Genomic DNA, 9,496 nt, shown 5'->3' with positions numbered 1-9,496 from the left:
ATTACTATTATTATCTACTTGTCGGAGATGAAAGAACCCCAGAACCTTCCCTTTGGAACTTTGGGAAAATCCTTTAACACTGTAATCTAGGTTCTAACCATTGCCGTAATTAAGCAATTGTCGTCATTCAATCCGATTGTATGTGTTCGAGATTTGTAATAATGAGCTTGGGTTCGAGGCGACAGCCAGTCGCCAAACATAGCCGCGGTCGCGGGATGAACGCTTTGTCTAACAAAGGCATGGAGTAATTCTATAGCTCTCCTTAAAAAGGAAATAGTTGTAACACTCGACAGTAAACATTCCAACGGTCTCTATCCCGTAGCTCTCCACACGCAGACCCTATTCTTCGAGTAAGATGATTGCCAGATGTCGATGCGTCTCCGCAGTACATGTTCAGCTAGCCCGAGGGCCCGTTATAAATCTTAAGATTTAGCTAACTAAAGTCCTTCAAATAGACAAACAATCTTTGTTCCAACTACGGGAAAATAGGGGAGACCTATTTTTTAACGAGCGGCGTCTCCCACTAGCAACTATCCCTCGAGAGCGGCTAGCATCTTTTTCTAACCACCGATATGGAGATTGACCAATTAGCAGCAACGTGAATTTCCCTTACTTTCTGAACGAAGGCTTTTCTCGACGAATCCGATGATCTCGTGCCCTTAGACACACCCCAATATAGTTTTCCTCTGTGGCATCATCGGAACGGGAAATTCTTTCTCTCTCGCGATCTTGTAACGTCAATTCACATCAGAGACCACGCCACACACTACGGACAGGATGGTACCCAGATGTCTGCATATCCTTGGCGCGCACCCTCAATAGTCTTAAGTGCCCACCAGGGGCCTTGGCATTTTCATAGTTAAGGTCCTTCGGACCAAGCGAGTATTTCCTGTCTTAGATTTCCCTTTACGTTTATTGTCTACCACGTGTTAGCTTAGAAAGTTGGTTTTCTCCACATCTGGTATGTTCCGTTGGCAACTTTCTCGCGAGGGCGGCTAAAACCCTTCCTGGTCCACCAACCGTCTTATTATCCAATCGGAGACGGTGTCTACTGCCCTCGCTTCCTTAACCAAAATTGTCATCAACAAATCCGATAGTCCCGTGTCCTTAGACACACCGACCCCTAGCTTTCCTCAGACACAGTATCGTCAGTAAAACTTCACTTATTCTGTATCCTTAGAATAGTCAACATATCTATATCGGTCTCTACCCTTATAAGTCGCGTACTTAATGTATTGTTGTAACTAAGTCTTACATAACATGGTTGGAGTGAATTGTGATTTATGCTAATTCAGTGCGTGTTACATTGTGATTGGTGAATTCACAATAAAGGTTGATTAAAACAAAGTTAATTGTTGTGTTACGACTCAACTATATTTTATTTTCACCAACCAACCCTAAAAATTACGTGACAATCTCATCGACGAAAAGAGTAACCCTTTACAACCAGTGAATATTACGCGTCCGACTTAGATTTTGTGAGTATGTTCATTTATCATCCCGTCGACCGCGGATTCGTTATTGAACCTAGGATCATTGTCATTAGTTTCTCGAGTATCTAATTACTACGGTTACTTGTCCGGTTCTATGATAATCGTATTTGCACTAGCCAATGTCTTCTCTATTGCATAACGACAACGTGTAATCTAAACGAAAATTCGTTTTACGCCCCTAACCATAATTCTAATGTAAACCCGACATATATTATAACGTTTCGAATATAATAAACATAAATATGAATATGATTTGTTTACAGATTTGTGAGGATTTTGTTTATTGTTATTTTCACTTTAATATTTCATTGGACTTAAACCGGATATCCGGTGTACGTACTCTATTACGTGCTCATTGTCCGCAAGTGTGATATACGGTCTTTCTATTTATAGGTCGCTGCACTGCTTGATATTTGTCACAATGAAAGTACGTAACCAATGTAAATTTCAAAACTTAACAAATATTACGAACTGTTTCCATGCAAATTTGTCTATTGAAATGTTATGAATAATTTTAGATATATCTAATTTATGAAACATTCGTTTATCTGTATGCTTAACCAGTATTAAAATATAACACATTTTATTTAACTTTGTCATTATGAAGAACATAAAGCAGGTCATATGTAAAAGAGAAATAATTAATTTTTCTTCATATAGAGCATTAAGATTTACAATTTTCATTATTATAAAATGGAAATAAGCATAACCTCATTAAAATGTCTTAGACGTTTAACCTATATTTCACTGTACAAGTATAAACAGCCGACCTTTGTGAATATATTTTATGGTTATTATCAAGCAAAAAATACTTTATAAATATAAGTCAGTTGAAGCCTTACTACAAGGTGATATATCTACTATTGTTTTATACCATAATAATTACGAGTTTCTTACAATTCCCCTTGTAATTTGAATTTTTGTTCTAACTTTTTAATAAAGCTTTATGCAGCTATGTATATAGAACATTTTTTATTTGATTATGTACGTTGAATAAACTGACAAAGGCTGTTAAATCTTTGCATATTCTGTATGATATTTATGTGTTTTCTAGTTGAATGTATCATATCCTGCAACAGGATGTCAGAAACTGTTTGAAATCTCCGATGAGCATAAGCTGAGAATTTTTTATGAAAAGCGTATGGGCGCAGAAGTAGAGGCTGATGCTCTCGGTAACGAATGGAAAGGATATGTCGTTCGTATCTCGGGCGGCAATGATAAACAAGGATTTCCTATGAAACAGGGTGTTCTGACTAATGGTAACACAAGCATTTTATATTTTAATTTCATTTGTAACAGCTTTATGTGTTTATGAATTTTATAGATTTGATACAATGCATTGATTTTAATTTTTTAAAAATTCCTGTATCTAGGGCGCGTACGTTTACTGCTCTCAAAAGGACATTCATGCTATAGACCTAGACGTGATGGTGAGCGTAAACGTAAATCTGTTCGTGGATGCATTGTCGATTCCAACCTGTCAGTACTTGCTCTCGTCATTGTCAAAAAAGGAGAAAAGGTATTAATTTGTCTGTACTTTCTATCTATTATCCATGTTTCAGAGCGTGTATTAGAATTGACTTATTATCGATTATTAAACGAGGAAAATTAAATATCGTCTCTTGATTTGATAAACTGTGTTATGTAATTTGCACTTTTTCTCAATGTACAGCGAAGCATTTAATGTATAAGTTGATTAAATTGTTACAGGATATCCCGGATTTAACTGACAAGGAAGTACCGCGGCGTTTAGGACCCAAGAGGGCAAGCAAAATTCGCAAGCTATTTAATTTATCCAAGGAAGATGATGTCCGTCGATTCGTTGTGAAACGACCAATTCAAAAAGAGGGCAAACCACAGCGGTCGAAAGCTCCTAAAATTCAACGTCTTATTACCCCACTTACACTCCAGGTTTGTACATATATGTATCTGTACTATATTAGTGGTTTGTTTCGGTTAAAACTTTTCCACAAGTATGGGGTTTATAATAAAATAAAAATATCTTTATATAGAGAAAGAGGCATAGACTGGCTCTAAAGAGGAGGCGTTGCTTGGCCCGCAAGCAACAAGCAGCAGAATATGCGAAGCTGTTAGCACAACGGCAAAAGGAAGCTAAGAATAGGCGTCAAGAAGAACTAAAACGAAGACGTAGCGCTTCTATGCGAGATTCCAAATCATCCAATCAGTCTGCACCTACCATTCAGAAGTAAAAGAGTGCAATGATACAGCCTAATACAATATGAAACTAATAAATTGTGTATAAATATGTTGTAATATTTTGTTGGCCTCACTCATATGTTCCATATTCGTAATGTTCATTTATTCACTATTATATTCATTTAAATTTATACAGCATATACGTAAGATAGAGGCTTATCATTTTAATTAATTAGTAATTTTTAAAGATTCTGAAATGATTTAAGCCTAATTATAATGTTTAGCAACATCAACAGTTACTTTAATATTATTCTTAATTTAAGACGAGTATCGAATTTAATTTCTTAACATTATACTAAAGTTTAGATCTAGCAGATTCTAAGTTTATTAAATGCGATAGAATTTTTTACCCCATGTTTACAGCAAAGTAATCTTGTCTGATACTTCTTGTTTTAATTTTACATACATTTTTTATATAAAGACATCACAATATATTCCATATTCTATTTGATATTCTGTAATGAATCTAACTCTTCCATTTCAAATAATATATACGGAGATACATATGTAGATTGTAGATTAAGTATGTTTAATCTGTATATTGCAGCTGTAGCAGTCAAATAATATTTACGTTTACTGTCTCATCTCGTTGGATAGACACTATATATATAAGCATAATCTACATAACCTCATTATTTGTACACTAAGTAACAATTTTGTTGACGTTATCGTTGATTGATCAATGAAAAGTCCAGTATGAGTTTAATTTTAAATTTTCTTATTTACTCGTAAATATTGTTAACGATATAATTTAAAATTTTAATAAAGTACAAAATAATGATTTAATCATTATATTATAACTATATGTATGACCAAATCATATGTATGAATAGAACCGAAAATAATACGTTAATAAAGACAACTTATTATATTTGAATATCTATTTGCGCACTTTTGGTGCTTAAATAACGACTATATCATTTCATTATGAAGATAAACAAATTTATTTATGATGTATGGTCACTTCATAGAAATTGTAAAATTAACCAAATACGCATAAGGTAAGTATTATACCCCTTTTTCAAATATTCTGTACTTTTTATGTTTAAAATTCTAAATATTTTAAACAAAGGGATAAAATATTGTTTGAAACTGATATTAATCATGTGTTTGGTTTGTAGGCAACATTTATATTATTTTAATAGATTTTATTCTACAAACTCAGAAGTTACCAAAGAATATGATTTACCAATAGAAAATATTAGAAACTTTAGCATTGTGGCACATGTTGATCATGGCAAAAGCACACTTGCTGATAGACTTTTGGAAATAACAGGTGCAGTGAAAATTAACTCTGGTGAACAAATATTAGATAAACTACAAGTTGAGAAAGAACGTGGAATCACAGTTAAAGCACAAACAGCCTCACTTAATTATACATATAAAGGAATTAAATATCTTCTTAATTTAATAGATACACCTGGTCATGTTGATTTCTCTGCTGAAGTACATCGTTCATTAGCTCCTTGCCAAGGAGTAGTTCTGGTAGTAGATGCTAATGATGGTGTACAAGCACAAACTGTGGCTAACTTTCACTTAGCTATGAAAAATAATCTAGTTATAATACCAGTAATTAATAAAATAGATTTAAAATTTGCCAAACCTGAGAGAGTTATAAATCAATTAGAAACATTATTTGATATAACAGAGTCGGATGTTTTAAAAATATCTGCTAAATTAGGTACTGGAGTGCTTAAAGTCTTAGATGCCATAGTAGAAAGAATCCCACCACCTGATGTATGTAGAGACAAACCTTTCAGAGCTTTGATATTTGACAGTTGGTATGATAAATATAAAGGAACAATTTTATTGATATATATTAAGGAAGGATCTTTATCCCTTAAACTACATATTGTTTCAATGTATACTAAGAAGTCGTACGAAGTTAAAAATATGTCACTATTGAGACCTTCTGAAGAAAATGTAAATAAATTGTAAATATGAATTTTATGAAAATATTACATTATTAATTATATAATAATATAACATAATATAATAACATAATAGTATATTTTAGGTTCGCAGGTCAAATAGGATGTATTTCATGCAACATGAGGTCTTCCAAGGAAATGATTATTGGAGATACATTACATTTAAAAGATCATGTTGCTGAACCTTTATTAGGATTTAAAACTCCAAAACCAATGGTTTTTTCAGGCGTCTATCCAATTGAAAAATCGCAATTTGAAGTTATGAGAACTGCTATTGAAAAATTAACATTGAATGATAGTAGCGTTACTATTGAAATGGAAACTAGGTATTTTTTTCTAATATTTTCTAAGCCTATTAAATCAGTTAAATAAAATGGAAGACATACAGGTACAAAATAATAGACATATTTTATATCTACTTACTTTATCTAAGCACTTTATATCTTCTTTTTTTTAGTGTAGCTCTTGGACATGGTTGGAGACTTGGATTTTTAGGTTTACTACATATGGAAGTATTTATGCAACGACTTGAGCAAGAATATGGTACATGTTCAATTGTGACAACACCTAGCGTTACATATAAAGCAAAAATTTTTGGCAAAAAGAATATTAAAGAATACAAAACTGATATGATTTCATTCAATAATCCTGCAAAGTTTCCTGATCCTAACATTGTAGAAGAATTATATGAACCTATGGTGTTAGGATCTATTATAGCACCAAGTATATTTAATATATTATTAATTAAATTTTACGTATAGTATAGTTAATTAAAAAAAAATACTTATAACTTATAATTTTGATACTAGCTGAATATGTGGGTGCTGTTTTAAGTTTATGCTTTGAAAGACGTGGAGTGCAACAAACAGCAAAAGATATTGGTCATAATAGAACACTGTTTCAATTTTTATTGCCACTGAACGAAATTATTGTTGACTTCCATGATACATTAAAACAAGCAACTTCGGGGTATGGTACTTTTGATTATGAAGACCATAATTATCAGCCTACAGATATTTTAAAGGTAATTATAGTTTTTTTAATATTATAAATGCAATAATTTTGTATTGAAATATTTTATAGTTTACTTCACTACATTAATAACTGCTTGTTATAGTTAAATATTGCTCTAAATGGTAATGTAGTAGAAGAACTCAGTACTATTGTACATATTAGCAAGGCTCGTACAACAGGTAGACAAATATGTGAAAGATTGCTAGATATTCTTCCACGTCAATTGTTTGAAATAGTAATTCAAGCAATAGTAAGTGGAAAAGTAATTGCAAGAGAAACTTTAAAACCATACAAGAAAGATGTAACTGCGAAACTGGTAAATAATTTTTTTATATCATACATTGTATATTGTTATATATTTTTGTTATTAATCTTTTTTATTTCAGTACGGTGGTGATATCACTAGAAGAATGAAATTATTGGCTCAACAAGCACAAGGGAAGAAGAAAATGAAGATGATTGGAAAAATATCTATACCACGAGAAACATTCATAGATCTTTTTAAGAAATAGTATAAATATAAAAATTATTATCATTTTATCTTTTATATTTAATGTAACTATAGATATATATCATGTTAAAATAAATTATTAAATATATTTTCATGTTACGTTCTATTTAGTTGCCGCGTCTGGTAGCGTTAACTGACGTTTAATGCAACTAGCAATAAGCTCCACTTTCGGCTAACGTGCTATGTGCGGGAATACTGGCACGGGAGAGGATTAAAGTTGTTCGAAAGTAAATTAACAATATGTAATGATTACTAATTCTTCGACAGACAAAATGATAACTAACTCTTCGTAATTATATTTATTACTAATCATTCGGTTGACGAACGGTAATTAATTATTTGTATTCGATAGACGAAGGGTAATTAATATATTGACTTCTCTGAGTCGCTACATTTATTTATATCTGTCGGTGATGAAAAAACGTCGGGGTCTTTCTTTTGAAAATGTTTGGGAAGATCCCCAACGTTTGTTCAACTGCCAACTTTGTTTACAATTTAAATTGTCTTAATATCGTTATAAAAACATAATTAGGTAAATATAAAAACATAGATTGGTTTCCGCAAGATATAGCTTTTAACGGCTTTAACTGCCTTTCACTTCAAATACTGTAAACACGGTTTCAAATAAACGTTTTAAATTACCTTGATTTGAAAGAAATTACCAATTTTACTTTCGCGCTACGGGTCGCGCGGGACGTGACATTTCATATAACTAATTTCTTGCTATCTATAAATATAAAACAGTTTTTAAGATTTATTTAATAATTTTAATATTTTGACAATGTTTACACTAGTAGAAAAATTTATGTCCTTTATAAATTTATCAAAAAATCAAATTATAGTACAAATATATCATTGATTTACAGAATTAGGTGAAGGATCTGACAATTGATGTGCGCTATTTGAAGATACAGTATTTACAGAGCTTACATTTTCTTGCTTAAAAGTTGAGTTAGTGTTAAGATTAATATTAATTATAGACGTAGATGCTGGGTCCTGCATATCTAATTGACTTTGAGCAATATCTTGCAAAGCAGCTTGAATCCTTTGCAAAAGTGCTTCTCCTTGTTTTACAACTTCCTCTAGTTGTTCGCCAGCTTCTTGGTTTTCTTGTTCAAGACGGCTAAGGCTTGCAACTTGTAGTTCTTGTGATGACTCTTCACTCGGTAAACTTTCTATCAAGGTATCAATATCTTTTGCACATCTTGCTATAAGCGTTGCAAACAAGGCTGCATAATCTAAAATATAAGTATAATTCATATATAAGCTGCCAATATGAAATTTAATGAAATAAATTATACATAAAAGTACCTTCTTGAGGTTGATGCGGTTGAGGTGTTCCAACACGATCAAAACCAGGAAATTTACTAGGTGTTGAATATTGTTGTAAAATACCTACGCTGTTACAAAAATGTTCTGCCTGCTGGAATAACATAAAAATTAGATTGTTACATATTATATTTATTTACACAATTTACACAATCAATTACCTGGTTTATAGTATCTTGCAACTGTGTTAAACGATCTGCCATATTTTAAAAATATAACCCTTAAAATTATATTATTCCTATAATATGATCAATAATGGTATTCTACGTATAACATCACTGTAATCAACTATAATATTCAATTTTTTACTAAGAAATGCGATTGTGAAGTTCCTCACTCTAAGAAATTAACTTTCATGCTGCGTTCAATTCCAATCTTAAAATTTGATTGTTAGGTCTTGAATGTTGGCGAACATGTCATTAAAGAGAGATATTTCGAGTTCTGGGGATAGTTTGTGTACGAGATATCTTGAGTTTTCGATATGAAAAACATATTCACAACTTAATTAATAAATTTTATTCCTTGTAATGAATGTTAGAAAAACAAAAATGACGGTCTTTAGGAAATGCTTAAGTATTACAAATAAATTTACATTTATAAGAAAAACCTCAAAGAGGAAGAAATAGAAAATTATAAAAGTAAATATTAATAAAATAGTTACTCTGACTGATATTCCGTTTTTGAGGTAAAGACATTAAAATATGTATGTAATTATATATTATTAATATTAAAATATTCTGATTAATAAAATTGTTGATATGTGTTGTTATGAATTAAGTCACTTAAATTGTATTATTTTTGATATAGCATTATTATATAATTTTTTAGATGTTTATAACGCATTTAAGTATATAATTCTTTTTTAAATATAAAGTATCGAAACATTTTGTTAAAAACAAAACAGAACATTACAAAAAACTTTTGTCAATTTTATATATATATATCGTTTTTATATTTTAATTAATTATGTGTCATTTAAATGCTTTAAAAATATCCTTTAT

At 31.1% G+C, this 9,496-nt stretch overlaps 3 protein-coding genes across 5 annotated transcripts; 2 read left to right on the top strand and 1 right to left on the bottom strand.

Moving 5' to 3' along the window:
• The first annotated feature begins 1,831 nt into the window (after positions 1-1,831).
• Positions 1,832-3,767, top strand: LOC117207074 (40S ribosomal protein S6-like). Its single transcript, XM_033446921.1, has 5 exons — positions 1,832-1,920; positions 2,548-2,752; positions 2,867-3,012; positions 3,204-3,404; positions 3,506-3,767. The coding sequence occupies exons 1-5, from the start codon at positions 1,915-1,917 to the stop codon at positions 3,701-3,703; spliced, it is 756 nt and encodes a 251-aa protein (XP_033302812.1). The 5' UTR covers positions 1,832-1,914; the 3' UTR covers positions 3,704-3,767.
• Positions 3,768-4,494: 727 nt separating this feature from the next.
• Positions 4,495-7,252, top strand: LOC117207073 (translation factor GUF1 homolog, mitochondrial). Of its 2 annotated transcripts, XM_033446920.1 has the most exons (8): positions 4,495-4,711; positions 4,832-4,986; positions 5,125-5,644; positions 5,728-5,967; positions 6,099-6,364; positions 6,451-6,665; positions 6,759-6,971; positions 7,042-7,252. In XM_033446920.1, exons 1-8 carry the CDS (start codon positions 4,638-4,640, stop codon positions 7,165-7,167), a joined length of 1,809 nt encoding a protein of 602 aa, XP_033302811.1. In that variant the 5' UTR covers positions 4,495-4,637; the 3' UTR covers positions 7,168-7,252. The 2 variants fall into 2 exon arrangements, with proteins under 2 accessions (XP_033302811.1, XP_033302810.1); XM_033446919.1 differs by having other exon boundaries at positions 4,638-4,711; positions 4,832-5,644.
• A 698-nt stretch (positions 7,253-7,950) lies between these two features.
• On the bottom strand, positions 7,951-8,746 carry LOC117207075 (mediator of RNA polymerase II transcription subunit 21). 2 transcript variants are annotated; one of them, XM_033446922.1, is made up of 3 exons: positions 8,657-8,746; positions 8,478-8,589; positions 7,951-8,404 (listed from the first exon to the last, which is right to left on the bottom strand). In XM_033446922.1, exons 1-3 carry the CDS (start codon positions 8,696-8,698, stop codon positions 8,019-8,021), a joined length of 540 nt encoding a protein of 179 aa, XP_033302813.1. In that variant the 5' UTR covers positions 8,699-8,746; the 3' UTR covers positions 7,951-8,018. The 2 variants fall into 2 exon arrangements, with proteins under 2 accessions (XP_033302813.1, XP_033302814.1); XM_033446923.1 differs by having other exon boundaries at positions 8,478-8,586.
• Between the last annotated feature and the right edge of the window lie 750 nt (positions 8,747-9,496).

The sequence above is a fragment of the Bombus bifarius genome, unplaced genomic scaffold, assembly GCF_011952205.1.
Source record: "Bombus bifarius isolate JDL3187 unplaced genomic scaffold, Bbif_JDL3187 scf7180000008019, whole genome shotgun sequence".
Classification (NCBI taxonomy): domain Eukaryota; kingdom Metazoa; phylum Arthropoda; class Insecta; order Hymenoptera; family Apidae; genus Bombus; species Bombus bifarius.
This window is presented reverse-complemented; position numbering and strand designations above follow the sequence as displayed.

What these genes read in the sequence shown, in the direction of transcription:
- LOC117207074 (XM_033446921.1), top strand. An exon ending in TTGTCAAAAAAGGAGAAAAG is followed by an intron (nt 3,013 to 3,203) that starts GTATTAATTTGT and finishes AAATTGTTACAG; the next exon opens with GATATCCCGGATTTAACTGA. An exon ending in TTACCCCACTTACACTCCAG is followed by an intron (nt 3,405 to 3,505) that starts GTTTGTACATAT and finishes ATCTTTATATAG; the next exon opens with AGAAAGAGGCATAGACTGGC.
- LOC117207073 (XM_033446919.1), top strand. Translation starts at nt 4,638, where the DNA reads ATGAAGATAAACAAATTTATTTATGATGTATGGTCACTTCATAGAAAT. An exon ending in ACTATTGAAATGGAAACTAG is followed by an intron (nt 5,968 to 6,098) that starts GTATTTTTTTCT and finishes TCTTTTTTTTAG; the next exon opens with TGTAGCTCTTGGACATGGTT. An exon ending in AAGATGTAACTGCGAAACTG is followed by an intron (nt 6,972 to 7,041) that starts GTAAATAATTTT and finishes TTTTTATTTCAG; the next exon opens with TACGGTGGTGATATCACTAG.
- LOC117207075 (XM_033446922.1), bottom strand. Translation starts at nt 8,698, where the DNA reads ATGGCAGATCGTTTAACACAGTTGCAAGATACTATAAACCAG. An exon ending in TGCAAGATACTATAAACCAG is followed by an intron (nt 8,590 to 8,656) that starts GTAATTGATTGT and finishes ATGTTATTCCAG; the next exon opens with CAGGCAGAACATTTTTGTAA. An exon ending in ACCGCATCAACCTCAAGAAG is followed by an intron (nt 8,405 to 8,477) that starts GTACTTTTATGT and finishes CTTATATTTTAG; the next exon opens with ATTATGCAGCCTTGTTTGCA.